Genomic DNA, 15,616 nt, shown 5'->3' on the forward strand with positions numbered 1-15,616 from the left:
GGGGCGGGGGCCGCTCCCACGCTGGCGGGCTGCGCGCAGCCTGTGAGCTGCGGACCCAGCACCCGCAGAGGGCGACCGCTGGCTGGGCTGCAGCATGCTGCTCGCCCTGCTCCTGGGGCTGCTCTTCTCCCGAGCCGGTAACAGCGGCAGGGCAGGGCAGGGCAGGGCAGGGCAGGGCAGGGCAGGGCAGGGCAGGGCTGGGCTGGGCTGGGCTGGGCTGGGCTGGGCTGGGCTGGGCTGGGCTGGGCTGCGCGGCCCCGGCCCCGGCCCGCTGCCGGCAGAAGCTGTGCCCGGGGCCGGCGCCCCTCGCTGACCCCGTCCGGGCGGCCCGTTTGCGCGCTCCTGGCGCCGGACGAGCCCGGGGCGCGTCCCGGGCTCGGGGCTACCGGCCCCGGCAGCAGTGAAGAAGCCGTGTTTCAAACCGGGAAAGACATGCTGCTGCTTTGACCTGAAACGTGAATCGCAAGTGCTGATGTGACCAAGGAGGGATGCTCTGGGGCGGGGGAATGGATTTCATTGAGGCGAAGCTCGCGGAGGCGAAGGAGGACGACTTGCTGCTCTGACTCGCAGCGGGGAGCGACAGATGTCAGGAGCTGATCCCTCAACGCAGCAGAAAGGGCATAAAGACAGTGTCCGTTCTAGCTCTTGGAGGAGACGCTGGACCTGTCTGAGATAACTTTGCTGAGAGCTTGTTTTGATAGCAACCTTCCAGGCAGTCCCCCTCTGAAATGCTTCAGGATGATAGTTTTCTGAGATGAGGCTCAGTTTGCAAAGACCAATCTAGGGAGCTCCTGTGGAGATACAGCTGTTTGTCTTACTCTGCCGTATACTACTGACAAGTCACAATGGCTGAGGATGGAAATGGTTCCTCTTTCCAGTTCATCTCTTTCTTGGGCAGTCTTCATGGTTGAAGTGGCTAGAAATAGAGAAACTACAAAACTGCTCTGAAGCACTCCTAGACCCTACCTATGGGATGTCAGTGCTTTACGTTCAGAAAAAGGTGCAACTGCTGAATATCATGACTGCTATAAAGAAGAGCTATTGTGCTGAGATCTCAGTAGTATTTACAGCAACATGATTGCAGTAGATTTCCTAGTTTTCTGTTGTCCAAATACTAATGCTTACTTTATATCTGTTCTTAATAAAGCAAAGGTCTCCTTTCTGCAATTGTCCTCTCTTTCAAGAGCGTGGAGTGCAAGGGATATTTAAATAATAATACTATTAATTGTAACTCCATAAATATATATAACAGAACACGGAGTCACAAGGGAGAATAAATGGCTGTTGTATTAACTATTAATTTCTCTAAGATACAAATAATCATGTTTTGCGAAGTGAATATTACTTTTTTTTATTTATTTATTTATTTATTAGCTGCAGAAGGGACTCCTGTACAGTCCCTTTAATGCTTTCTGCAAGCTAAACTACAGAGCTTTCTAATTCTTTCACCTGACTGCCTGGAATTATAAGTTTTTGTTGTTGTTGTTTGTGTGTGGTTTGTTTTTTTCTTTTTCTTTTTTTTTTTTTTTAAAGAAGAAGCATGTCATGTATTAGGGCTTAAGACAATGCCAGCTATTATATGATGTCTGTAAAGGAGGATTGTTTTAAATTTCTCTGCTTTGAGGTTTCCAGCAGCTTCACCCAAAGCATCTGGTATAGGCCTGTGGCAAAAACAGTCCATTCATTTATAATCAGTTTTGCTCCACCCTGTCAATAACTATATCACTTTAAAGTTTTGAAAATGTCACTTAAACCTCAGGTGCTTGTTGAGCAGAATTCTTAAGGCTAGGAAAGTATGTCCTGTCCTTTAATGAGCTTACTACAACAGCTAGTACGGGCCACTGTTGGAGATGGTACTTTGTTCTGGCCTTGTGAGGTAGATCAGTTTGTACCTCTTAGAATTCCAAAGCTACTGGAGATAATAGAATCATTGAATCGTTTAAGCTGGAAAATTTGCTATTGGAAATTTGCCCTGCTTGCAGCCTTACGGGATGTAATCAAACTCAGAATGTTCTTTAAGGTTGTGCTGAGGTGGAATGCCTAACCAAAACCTACTGTGCCAGGTACAAAGCATTTCTGGTGAGAGATTGTTTTTCAGAAAATTCACAAAGTCATACAGTCTTTATATAACAGCCAGATGAACAACAAAGTACAGGAAGTTGCTAGAAAAGCCAAGAAATATGTATGATTGGGACAGAGACACCTAGATAGCATAACTGGGCTGTAGGAAAACTAGGAAGTTTGAGAAGCAGACTAGTATGGAATTAAACAGCCTACCGCTTACAGCAAATAAACTCATGAAGCCAGCAAAAGTGAAGGAAGTGAGAAAACAAATTAGATAGCGAAGACAGTATACCACGTAATATAAGCTGAACCTATATATATATTTAGCTTGTAGTGAAGACAGACAGAAATAGTAGTACAGCACCTGCTGATCAAGAGAATGATAGGTGAGATCACATACCCAAAGAACATCAAAGATAGGTGTTAGGCTAGGCATAGTTATTTCCCCAAAACAGCCAAGCAATATTGTCCTGAAGGGAAGAAACGTACTACTAGCCTACATATAAATTCTGTTAGCAAATAGTCTTGTTCCAAGTCTTCACAAGTCTAGGTTGGGTGGGGTTTGGGAAACTTGTTCTAGTGAAAGGTGTCCCTGGCCATGCAGGGAGGTTGGAACTAGGTGGTTTTAAGGTCTTTCCAACCCAAAACATTCTGTGATTCTATGGTTTGTTGTACCTGTACTGTAAACATAGATTTATGTACTATAGAAGTGAAGAAAGATTACAGACTGAATTCACCTCTCTGTGAAAATGACAGCTCACCCTCTGTATTATCCTTAGGGCAGAACAGTCTATATATTTAAAAAAAAAAAAAAATCATCAAGTTTTAAAGATTGTATTGTTAAATTAAGATAATTTATATACACCCCACCACCTTATGGAAGTATTAAATAAATATTTTATATATATATATATATATAAATTAATACATGTGTTATACAAATACACACAAATAGTTATACTCAGAATTCACAAATGACCAAAAGATGAAAGCTGATAGGTCAAGCCTGCATCCCAGCGTTTTTGGCAGAAATTTCAGGGATTCAGTTCTATATACTGTAAATTGATTGCATGTCAGCACTTTTATATGAAACTACTTGCATCTAGTGATAAGGGTTTCTTCTATTATACAAAGGATACGTATATTTATTCTTACGTTTCCAAGCTCAATAAAATAGTTGCTTTTACACCCTGGCAATGGTTTTCTCTGCATCTCTTAATGACCAGTATATACATAGCAATGGCACTAGCGCTGACTTACATCATGCAGCATCGTGTTAGTACTTGTTTGTTTCACTGAGCTTTTCATTACCCATATAGGAGAGTTTCTTCAAAGCAGGCCTCAGCAAAGCCAAGGTTTCCATAGAGATTTACTGCTTCAGGAAAATACAGAGCCATCCCTGATCCTGACCAAATTGAAAGAGTGAAGGGTGATGGGGAAAAAAAAAAAGGTTTTATTAAACAAAATATTTTTTGAGATTTTTCATTAATCTTTTGTTCCCCCTTTAATACACTAATACTCATCCTTTTGTTTCTAAATGGAGAGCTTTTGCTCCTTGCTATGGTATGAAGGACCCCAACCAATTCTGCGCTGAGTCCTTACTAGGAATGCCAACAGAACAATGATAACGTGTTTGTGTGGCATTCATCCTGACTGAAATCCTAACAATCTTTTCCCTGCTTGACCAGGAGACCTCCTGTCTCTGCCAAGGAGTGACTGCATAGCAGCAGAACAGCTGTGCCTCTCAGACTCCATCTGCAATGCCACCTACAGGATTCTGGAAGACTGTGCCCTTGCTAAGACTCGCTTCCTTCCACTGGATCATGATACCAGGGTCAGGTGTCTAAATGCAGAGCTAGACCTCGGAAACAGCTCTTTACTGCACTGCAAGTGTCACCGACGCATGAAGAGACAGGAGCATTGCCTACGCGTTTTCTGGACTGTTCACACCAGCATGTCAGATGGTGAGATGAAATAATATGAATTTAGAAGGTACTAGTAAGGCTCAACCCTGCCCCACCACCTGAAAAAAAACGTGAAGGGCCACTTCCCAACACTGCAGGTTATCACTTTGGAGCCACATCTCCTAGTAAAGAGGAGTCATTACTTCTCTGTTTGATAAGCATAGAAAACTGATCTGGTCTGCAACTGGCCCTTCAAATACACCGGGGACCTTACAAAACAAAGATAGCTAGTTTGAGACATTTACTTATATTTAGTGCTGTAAAAATCACCTCAAAATGGTCACATCTATCCATCACTGAAAACGGATGTGAGATTATCACACACACTGTAACGGCATCCATGAGCAGGCTACTTCTCTCCAGCTTTAATGGGATGCTTCTACTTGGCCTCCCACCAGGGACTGCCAATGCTGCATATCTCCTCACTAGCACTGAGGCCAAAAAAAAGCAAATTTCAACATAGACCAAATTCCAGCCAGAGGAAATCTAATGACAAAATGTAATGCTGTTGCTATACAGTAACACCTTTGCATCTCCAGCAGAACCATTCTTGGCATTTGGCTTTGAGCATGATAGAACATCTTTGAACCCCAACCTGAAGAATCACAAATAAGAGGAAAAAAAAAAAAAAAGAAAAAAAACTGGTCACAACACATTTCTCCCACTGCATAAAATAGAATACCTTGTGTCTTGCCTAGGCTATTTCAATTTGGAGACCTCTCCTTATGAGAATCCAGCAAATGAAGAACACTGGAAGACAGATTATAACGAACTGGCAGCTCTGCTATCAGGTAGGGATTATAATGGTTATATGATATGCTGCTGCTGGTTTTTAACTTTTCAGGGGCTGAAAATTATTAAGAAGAATGATTTGAGGTACTTGACCTCGGAGGAATGTCTGCTCTGGGTACTTACCTGTATTTGCACCCCTACCAAATATAAATATAGCTACAGATCCAGGCCTATGAAACAGGCAGTAACCCACAATGATGCATTCTTTGGAACGTCAACCAATAAAATATGTGATTTTGTAACTAACATCACTGCAGTGTCATGCTACAGGCACATAGCAGGACTAAGTTGCTTTGTTCATTTTGATGTTAGCAATTAGACCATCAAGTAAGGGCTACTCCTATTTCCATGTAAAATCTTTTCTGAAGACTTGCTTCCTTGTTTATGGTTTGGGTTTTTTTTTGGCTTTATAGGCTCACAGTTAGCAGGAGATGCAACAAATCCATGCCTGAAAGCAACTCATGTCTGTAATCTGAGCAAGAAGTGTGTTCGGCTGCGCACAGACTATGCCTCAATCTGCACCAAGGGAGCAGGAAGTGAGGACATGTGTGACCGTCGCAAATGCCACAGAGGGCTAAGAAATTTCTTTGAGAAAGTGCCTGAGGATTTCACTAGAAGGATCCTGTTCTGTCCGTGTCAGGATGAACTTTGTGGAGAACGACGCCGGAAAACTATTGTTCCCGATTGTTCCTTTCAGTATAACACTAAACCCAACTGCCTCTGGCTTCTGGACTCCTGCTTGGAAGACCACATCTGCAAGTAGGTCTGGCAGCAGCAGACACTAGCCACAAGAAGAGAACAACATAGACACTGATAGTCTTATTTTCCTTCCTACAGATCCCGACTGGCTGACTTCCAACAAAACTGCCAACCTGCAGATATGTCCCCAGATGGTTGCTCTCAGCACAATCATGCTGCATGCCTGCAGGCTTACATGGGGATGATTGGTAAGTGATACCCACGGGAACACACAGGGTGAATGCCTTTAGGCAACAAACTTGCAGTCACACTGCTATGCTGTGAGGGACTGTCTTGCTTTGATGCAGGTAATAGTGCTCAGTATGCCCATAAACATGCCTTAGCCTAATTGATGATAGTGTTCTCACTTGCTTCTGAGGTAAATGCAGCCCAAAGAGAGCTCCTTGGTGGCATTTATCACTCTGTTTTGTCCCCTCCGCTGCTGTCAAAGCAGCAGCACTTGCCTGGGATTCTTGCACTCCTGTTCGCATCATCAGCTGATGCAAAATGCTCTAAATGCCTGACCACTGGGACTCTCTTGGCTGTATGAATTAAGACATTCCTGCTGTAGGAGCTACATCATGATCACAGCAGAATCCAGTTGTAGGATAGGATCGTTATTATACATGCCCTCACTTCTTAATGTTTACATTCCTGGTGGTTTAACACTGTGTGCACACTATCTTTGAGCCAGTCAGAACAACAGGTACACAAAGCGCTATCAGCTGTTGGAATGAAAGTTGTCTTTGCTTACAGACATTTGCTGTCAACTTGCTAATACCTTTTCAGAATGGTTCAAAGAAGAAGCGACAAAGTGCAACAGTATCTCAGAAGCTGTAATTCTAGACTACAACTTCTGGTTTTCCAGATGTTTTTGCTATTTTCATCCCAAATAAACTCTGTGCTCTGAATGGCACACTACAGATGTGCAGCGCTTGTTTGGCAAAAAGCATTTGGCCACGCAGTATTGCCTGCTATGTGAGAACTGAGAGAGCCTTTTGCTGTTATATGCCAGTATTGCAGTTGAATCTCTGCAGATGGTTCACATCCTTCAGTCTAATGTTTTCACCAGGTTCAGTTATCAGTATACCTCACCGTCAGATTGAGTTGGGATTAACAACCTCCCCACTTTCTCACAGTGTAGCAGACTGCACATGTATTCAACAGACCTAGGTCACCTTGCAGGGGCTTCTGACCTCTTCTGAGTAACAAGCACATCACAATGGAAGGCTTCTGCCTCCAGGGTAGCATTGTCTTTAACGCAAGAGGACCGATCATGCTTCTTTCACTTAGTGAAGTAAATCTTGATTCCCATTTCTGGGGGTTTGGGACAGGCACGCCTATGACACCCAACTACATCAGTAACTCCAGCGTGGAGGTCTCCTTGTGGTGTACATGTGAGAGCAGCGGCAACCAGAAGGAGAAGTGTGACCAGATACTCAGCATGTTTGAGAGCAACAAATGCCTTGGTAAGCATCACATCATGGAACTGGGGAAACAGCTTAGCACAGGGAAGTTCAAATCCTGTTCATTTCAAGATCCTACATTGCATTGCTCTTGCATATAGTTCTGTCTTCTGAAGTGTTTCCATGATCTCCTAGCCAACCTGTGGGACCAGCCTGGATCTGCTCACAGAGGTGATTTTATATCTTTTACCAACACAGACACCAGTGAAGCTATCTACAAACAGCATTCAAATGAAGGGATTACAAAGAAATCAGAGGGTGTCAGATGTGTTGTATCCATAGGTTGCTGAGTAGCCCCATCACTGCACCAGGATTATGGGGTTTTGGTTCCTCCTCCCCTTACTAGCAACATACCTTAATAAGATTTAAATACTTCGTTTGTAAAAGCTTCCAGATGATATCAAACAAAGAAATCAGCATAATTAGATAGATGATTATTTAAATCTACCTACTGCTATACTGAAAAGACTTATACCCAGCACTATAGATACACCTACAACCCAAACATCCCACCTGAGATACTACATACCTGCCCCTTACAAATAGACAGCTGGCAAAGTCCCATAGAAACCCAAAGGTCTTCAGGTAGAGTGAAAATTGGCCTTGTAGTCTCTTCTAAAAGTCACAAGTAAACCCACAAAGTAACGTGCCATTTATTAAACACAAAATATGTATTTTCTAAATCAAATCCATACAGACTGTGAGTGCCTTTCTTAAAATAGCTACCCTAGACTTCTGTTCACTAAACTCCAAGGTATGCACAAGAAAAGTACAATAAGACTCTTGCTTTACTTCTGTTTACAGAAAATACTATTTGGTCTCAAATGCACCAGAAGCAGACAGGTCTAGAACGACAGGAAGACTTATTCTATTCATCTTCCCTAAGCTTCCAAGGAGACAGTGCCAGCACATCTCTTGCTTCAGAAATGTCCCAGGTACGTATTGCTTTGTTGCCTCCAGCAAGTGGTGAGTCAAGCAACGTAGAGACAGTTGTCCAATAACCCCGGATCTGGAAATGTATGATTTTGGACATCAACATGAGGGATGCCATATGCATGCAGAACCCTAATCTACTTTAGCTGAACCTATTCCTTCCACAGACAAGCAGAAATAGGAGGCCTTGCTGCTTGGCTGCACAAGTTTCCTATAGTCTCACAGCTGTGCCCAGAATTGGAGGCCCTACAGAGGTGTTTGAGCACAAATAAGTCTAACTGGGATTCATTCCTCCTTTTCATTTCCTAGGTGGCAGAAATGAAGACACATCGAGAGACCTCTGAACACAGCAGTTTGCCTATGGTCTCCTCTGTATATTCTGGAACTGCTGTTTCTTGGTCATCTCTGTCTCTGTTCCTGCCCCTGTTGCTGAGTGCACTTTAACTTGGCATAAATTGCATCTTTCCTTCCCATATTATTAATCTTATTCCATATCCAGGCACCTCCCACTACTGATTTACCCTGGAGAAACAAAAGGCTTCTGGAAAAGAGGAAGGGAGTAGCCTTAACCCATAAATGCAGTCACTAGAAACCTCTCCCCAGCTTGCATCCCACTTTCCCCCAGTCAGTTTGCACTAAGAGCTGCAGATTTGGAGCCCACCATTGCTTCTGCCATGTTAGTATTTTGAGTAAAAGTCCAGCTGATATTCAAGCACAGTATTTTAAAACCGAAGTCTGAATTCTGTCAGAACTTGTGCAGGGTTAGGTTTCTGAATAGAGGGAGGCACCTTTAGTCAGAAACAGCATGAAGCTGCAACAACAGCATGGAGCTGTAACAGAGGAGGTTCAGGCTGGATTTTAGGAAAAGGTTCTTCACTGAGGGGGTGTTCAGGCACTGGAACAGGCTCCCTAGGGCAGTAGTCACTGCACTGAGCCTGCCAGTATTCAAGAAACATTTGGACAATGCACTCAGACATATAGTTTGATTTTTGGGTGGTCCTGTGCAGAGCCAGGAGTTGGACTTGATGATCCTTGTGGGTCCCTTCCAACTCAGGATATTCTAAGATTCTGTACCTGACACTGTATCCTATCACCCCACCTCCTGAAGCTCTTCCTCAGGCACAGAGTACAGCATACCATCTTTAAGATTTAGTGGCCTCACTCCAGGGGGAGTTGCAAACAAAGCCAAGTAAATGTAAACATAAAGTCCCTGTCAAACACCAGTTCTGGATTACTTTCAGTTCCTTTTATTTTTATTTTTTTCCAAATCCATTCTTTTAAATATATGAAAAACACTATCCCAGGTCAAGGATGCTATACCCCAGATTATGTTCTTGCTTCTTTCAGTTTTGCCCCTTGTAACTATACATAACATCCATTAGCATGGCTAGCAACAGACTTGTATTTTGTGGGTTAGCAGAGATTTCTCTACTCAACCCTAGTAAATTCATCTAGCCAAGGATGACCTTGCCAGGCCTCAGGCCAAACCTTTTCAGGAATGCTTACAGAAAGCGGATAGCTCATTGAAGCTGTATTCACTACACTGAAGTTGTATTCTCCTGGCACATTCAGTTGCAGAAGCCTCTGAAAGATGGAACTAGTTTGTACCTTTCCACATACTGAAGTTATCATTTTCCCCTTTCACTCCCTGCCAGCCTCCTCCTTTGCCAAGCTCTATTTCATAATCTGTTTATTCTGAGTGTAAACATGTGCACTGTATAACTGCTGTTATTTTATGCTGCATTGGCCTGTTAAAATGTGGTGTTAAGTAAATATTGATTTCTGAGCATAGGTTAATAGTCCACAATCAATTGTGTGCAAGAGTTGCCTCATCAGCCATCTTATGCTTTCAGGATAGCTAGAAACTGAGTTCAGTACAGCTTCTCTACACACACATATAATGCCTCTTGTTCATCCTATGAGGTACAACAGATCTGAACAATATTATGCACAGCTAATACTGTGTGAGCAATATTACAGTCCTGAATAGATGCAGAACAGGTTAGCATTTCTTTCTGCCTTGTGCTTTATCTGCTCCCAGAAAGGTACCAGCTAGGTAATGTGCTGTGGTTCCCAGTCACTGTCAGACACCTTCTTACCAGAGAATCTTCCATTGCTAAATGTATCAGAGTAGCTGTCCTTCTGCAGTGCTAATATTTCTGTTTAGAATTCCAGCCTTCTCTTACCTTCTTGGGCAGGTAGGGCAGGAAAATGATTGCATGGAGCAGGACTTTGTTGCATAGAGAAGCAACACCTTATTTCCATGCAGTAGGAACAAGTATCATGTTATCTTAATTAAGAGGAATATGAATGCTGTTATTTACCATTGCCTACTGAAATGTGACTATGTGAATCAAAAGACAGCATTGTTTCCACATGTTTGTTACCCCTCTTTAATGAAAATAGAGCCCATGTTACCACAGAACTCTGAGATCTACATTTGGCCATCCTCCATAAGGTGAGGCTGGAAATGCGTGTCAAGGCTCTTTATTGTAGCATCGTAGGTTGTGTTATCTCCAGAGATTCCTGGAGAGTGACAGGGAAGAGGAAAACATCGTGCTTTACAATATTCCACAAATCAGTGAGAACGTTTATCAGAAAGATAGAATAGCTTTCCCTGAGCCATCTCTACCACATATATAGTCTACAGCATCCATCTTCCACTCATCAATGCTGTGAGTTTTCCTCTTTCTCCACTTCAGTGCTCTGAGACAGGTGGATATGGGGAAAGGCATTAGCATTAGTTGTTCGTATTCATGGCACTGTGGACTTTTAGCCCCTAATGAGAAGGTTACCGATTGCAACTGCAGCCTCCTGTTGTGCCCTGGATTACATAGGAAAATGCTTTACAGTCAGACAAAATCCTGCTCTAGACAGAAATTAAATAGAACGCATCAGTTGGGATTTTTCTCCAAATGTCTTACGTCCTTTTTCTGTGTACGTATGCACCTTTATATATACAGCTGCCTCCTAAAACTCATTCATCAATAACTGGAAACAAAATTTTCCTATAAATACACCTGCACTCAAAAGTACTCACACTGATGTGTGTAGAAATCCATTTTTACTTAAACTTTCTTAACACCTAATCTCCAAATATCACAGTTGTTCAATGACACAGCATACGTGCATGCAGAAGTATAACTACTACTAAGAAACATCATGCCAGTATCAGTCCAGTTCTGCTAGCATCACAACAGATTCAGAACAGTTCCTACTATCTGTACTACATGGTAATTTACAAAAAACAAAACAACAACAACAGAAACCCCTCAGCATCTATTCACTAGTAACTGCAATACAACATCCAGCTAGCACCTTTGCTCTAAATACAAAAATAATCTAATAGAAATTCTCTGTCCTGTCAGTCTTAATATTGAACTCTCAGCAAGCATATAAAAGGAAGAAACCTTCTAATTGTTGTAATGTAAATTATTTTTAAGAGTGTAAAATAATGCCAAAACTCAGTAATAAAATTTATCTTGCAACTCTAGAAGTCTCCTGCCTTTCTGTGCCCTTAAGAGAAGCTACACTCCTTAGTGTCTACTGCTGGACACATTATGGGAAAGAACAGAGACAGGATCTCTTACCAAGCAATCTCAACAGTAACTTTTACAGACATCGCTCACTGTCAGGGACTTCAGATATGGCTTCTAGAAATCTGATGTAGCTTTAGATTTCTTAACGTGGTTTAATGTATTTACAAAGGGCATTCACATAGTTCTTTTTGAGCAATGAGCTCAGTCGCTGTGTTGGATGAGTTATTTCTTGTCTGACAAGTGAGAGAACTGGTAGGCATTTCTTGTCCAAGGTCACAAGCAAGGTTATGCCAGAGATAAGCCTTGGATTTGGAATCCCTGAAGCATCATGCCTTAGCCTCATTAAAATAATTCCTACTTCCTCCAGCAAACGCACAAGCTTAAGGAACAATCAAAGGAACATGTTTTTCTTTTTAAAGAGGGACACCATTTGTATCACAGATCCGGAAAAAATAAGCTTTACTTCAAACAGTAATTCTTGGCTACTACCCTGGAATGCCTTTTAAAACCTGCTGATGGTACAAGGTAACTTCAAGTTTACAAGACAACACTACAGGTTCAGCACCCATAAAGAACAAAGGTATCATTTTCAATACATCATAAACATCACACGTTGCTCTATTTGCTAAAATGGAAGGCAGCACAAGAACATGAAGAAAAACTCCAAAAGTAATCTTCGGGGTGTCCACGCACCAGACAAAGCTTTTGGGGACAACAGTGAAGAAGCAGGAAGCCAACCAGCACTACTATGGAATCTGAACCAGCTGCTACTCTACAGTTGCTTCCCCCATTGAAACATGGTAAATATGATCCACGGCTAATCACTTTTACCTAAGGGATTTTGTGGCTGAACCTTTTTTCAGATGAGGGAGGGTCAGTTGAGGCTGAGCTTGGTTTTGCCTCTAATGGAAGCTTTTCTTATAGGTGATTAGCTCTCCTCCAGGAAGTGATTTGGTGTTTGGGTTTCTTGCAAACCCTAGGGTTAGCAGAGGTCAAAGAAAACAGCAATTTCTCCAAGTGCCTTCATGAAAATAGCCCAACATACTTTCCATTTACAGCTGATCACCTCCATTATCTGCAGGCTAGGAGGAGATGATCAGCAATTGTTAAGTGCTTGAATCAGACTAATAGCTCACTGCTAATTCCCCCAGTAATGTGAATCTAAATTCCTGGTAAACAAACTGACTGCTTTTCATGCACAGGGATGAATGCCAAAAGCCTAATATTAGAGCTCTGGAGCTAAAGCTTTTAGAGCAACTCAAAGATGTTTGATGACATTATATTATGTACTAAATAATTAGAAAATGAAGGCCCACTTGGAATCAATGAGTTACTGTCTAATTAAGATGAAAAAGGGGCTCTACCCTTTTTTAAACAAGTTTATACTAAAATGGTGTACCTGATAAATGGCGCTGATAGCTAGGTCTTTACCTTTGGGCAGAACACGGCAGCCATTAAGCTAGTAGAAAATAACTGTGTGATTTTTGGCTCATCTCTTCCTCTTATTGGTCCCACCTGTTTTCCTGTAAGGCACAAGCTTCAGCAGTTCTTCCCCTCTCCCCATCAGATGACAAATTTTATTAAGCACCATTCAAATAGCTTATCCTGACACAGAGAATCATCTTTGCTTTTGTTTTACTATGTGGCCAGAATCGCTGAGCTCACACCACTAGATGTTTGAAGAGCTAAGAGATGCAGACTGGAGCCCCTAGAAGCAATTTGCAACGGGAATTGCTACCGAGCTTGAGAATACAGGAGAAGATTACAGTTATCTCTTTGTTTAGTTAGAAGATTGAGAAATGTTCTATTGATTATCCGATTAAATTATAATTAATTAGCAAATTAGTCTTCAAATAAATTATATTTCAGCAACCTCTAAACAAAATAAAGAGCAAAATCCTAGAAAAGCAGTAAACAGAGTAGATGAAACTATTTATCTATTTTTTTTTAAACTCTACTTTCATTATACAACATATACACATAGACACTTTTGTATTTATCATCCCTTGAAGAACATGCAAGTCTTCACACTTCAGTATCAATGACACTGACAGTGGGATTGAGTGCACCCTCAGCAAGTTTGCAGAGAACACCACGGTGGGTGGTGCAGTTGATACCAAAAAAGGAAGAGATGCTGTTCAAAGGAACCTGGACAAGCTTGAGGAGTGGGCCCATGTGAACTGCATGAGGTTCAACAAGTCCAAGTGCAAGGTGCTGCACCTGGGTCAGGGCAATCCCAGACAGGAATACAGACTGGGAGAAGAACTCCTTAAGAGCAGCCCTGCAGAGAGAGACTTGGGGGTTCTGGTGAACAAAAGGCTTGGCATGAGCCAGCATTGCGCGCTTGCAGCCCAGAAGGCCAACTATGTTAGAGTAGCCAGCAGGTTGAGGGAGGTGATTGTTCCCCTCTACTCTGCCCTCATGAGGTCCCACTTGAAGTACTACTGTGTCCAGGTCTGGGGCCCCCAGCACAAGGATGTGGACTTGTTAGAGCGGGTCCAGAAGAGGGCCATGAAGTTGATCAGAGGGCTTCTGAGAGCCATTCTATGATTATATGAACTCGGGATATTCTATGATTCTAAATGTCAAAGCCCTAGATCGCACATATCTGGGTAATGCTGACATGTTTCTTCTTTTAATATTGTCATCTTATAGATCTACTCGTTTCTTAGTTAAGTAAAACTTTTCAGAGGAAACATTTGGCTTCAACTCATGGCATCCAATCCACCGAGGAGGAAATTTGTAATGTAACAGCTATGTGCTACCCGTAAAACAAAGGTAAAATTCAATACAGTAAAAATAATTTCCTGGTTTGGTGATAAGACAGTATTGCAGTTTTTCTCAGGAAATATGCACAATGGAAAGTGTTTTAAGTTTTTGCCATGAAAAGCATGTGCTGCTACGTATGTATATATCGCCGTGTGAAATTTCATACCAGTTATGAGAGTCATCAATTGATTTTTTTTACACTTGCTGATTTCAATATTGATGTGTGTTCTTTGCAGAGATTATAAATTCGGGGTAAAATCTGTCAGTCTAGTGTAACTGACAGGCTCTTGATTAATAAAGCCTAGGACTGAAATTTCAAAAAGGGGTGGACCTGCTGTTGGCAGAATGGAGATTGCAGAGTTTCACAGGGTGAAGCATCTGTATGTAAGGATGCTTTTCAGTCACTCTTGCTTAAGATATCTGTGAAAATAGTACTATTAATACATAGTGGAATTGCAGTAAGATTTTAATAGAAGTAAATGTAGCTTCTCCAGACTGTGGGCTGCCAGTCCCATTTGGGAAGGCTTCTACCTTTATCTGACATCTTGTTTAGCACTGATAACACTAGAGTCCAATTAAAGTATTTCAAGAAGACATCCCTATAGAAGACTACATTGATTGTTCGCTAATGTGTATTGAATTTTAGCTAAATACAGCCCCGGGGTGCTGTGCTGGAAAGCAGAGGAGCTTGCTGTCCGAGCTCTTAATTCCTTTTATATCGATTTGGCTACTAATGATATAGCCTTCTACTCTAATTAACTGACATCTGCATTAGGCTGAACAAGAGCCCCCTGCTTGAGGCTGTCCACTTGTTTGTGTTATGAAATGTGTCCTTTTGTGTTCAATTTTGTCCAGATTTGCTCATTCTGTGCAAAACCGCTTATCTAAAGGATGACTTTACTTTTAAATATCTTGTGAAGCAAGTTTGTCTTTCTGCTGTCTGCATTCCTACCTATGTGCCCAGGGCTTAAGTTGCTGGTGAGTCTAGCCAGAGCTGTTTCACTGACTGGATGCTGTTCTAATCCTTCTCAACAGATTATTCGCCCCTTAGAACGATTTGAGGCTGCCAAGAAAGGTGTAAATTCAAATAATGATGCAGGGTATGAAGACCTGAAGATGAGTATGAGTATTTGGTATGCCTCAGAGCATGAAACAAACATCTGATGTAAATGACATTTAGCTAAAATTGTACAAATTTGTTGGAAAATATTTGAAGCTACACATGATTTTGATTTAGGAAAGTGCTACAGCAGTGTACTGAAATATACAAGCACACTATAGCAATATATGCTTAGATCACAGTACAGATGTGATTCGCTTTATGGGTCTCTACATACCTTCACAGTGCTGG

At 41.9% G+C, this 15,616-nt stretch overlaps 1 protein-coding gene and 1 long non-coding RNA gene across 2 annotated transcripts in view; one reads left to right on the forward strand and one right to left on the reverse strand.

Moving 5' to 3' along the window:
• Positions 1-11,461, forward strand: GFRA3 (GDNF family receptor alpha 3). Its single transcript, XM_048057284.2, has 8 exons — positions 1-137; positions 3,753-4,028; positions 4,727-4,819; positions 5,234-5,579; positions 5,658-5,767; positions 6,893-7,027; positions 7,829-7,959; positions 8,267-11,461. Exons 1-8 carry the CDS (start codon positions 95-97, stop codon positions 8,399-8,401), a joined length of 1,269 nt encoding a protein of 422 aa, XP_047913241.2. The 5' UTR covers positions 1-94; the 3' UTR covers positions 8,402-11,461.
• LOC106032719 (uncharacterized) overlaps positions 7,894-15,616 on the reverse strand; it is a 25,396-nt gene continuing 17,673 nt past the window's right edge. Inside the window, exon 3 of the long non-coding RNA XR_007160772.2 lies at positions 7,894-8,033. This is a non-coding gene — a long non-coding RNA (uncharacterized lncRNA). The remainder of the gene's footprint in view (positions 8,034-15,616) is intronic.

The sequence above is a fragment of the Anser cygnoides genome, chromosome 14 (genome assembly GCF_040182565.1).
Source record: "Anser cygnoides isolate HZ-2024a breed goose chromosome 14, Taihu_goose_T2T_genome, whole genome shotgun sequence".
In the NCBI taxonomy this organism is placed as follows: domain Eukaryota; kingdom Metazoa; phylum Chordata; class Aves; order Anseriformes; family Anatidae; genus Anser; species Anser cygnoides.

Bases quoted from the DNA above. Each gene is read 5' to 3' on its own strand.
- GFRA3 (XM_048057284.2), top strand. From the start codon at position 95: ATGCTGCTCGCCCTGCTCCTGGGGCTGCTCTTCTCCCGAGCCG. The intron at 138-3,752 runs GTAACAGCGGCA...CTGCTTGACCAG, and splicing joins GCTGCTCTTCTCCCGAGCCG to GAGACCTCCTGTCTCTGCCA. The intron at 5,768-6,892 runs GTAAGTGATACC...GGTTTGGGACAG, and splicing joins GGCTTACATGGGGATGATTG to GCACGCCTATGACACCCAAC.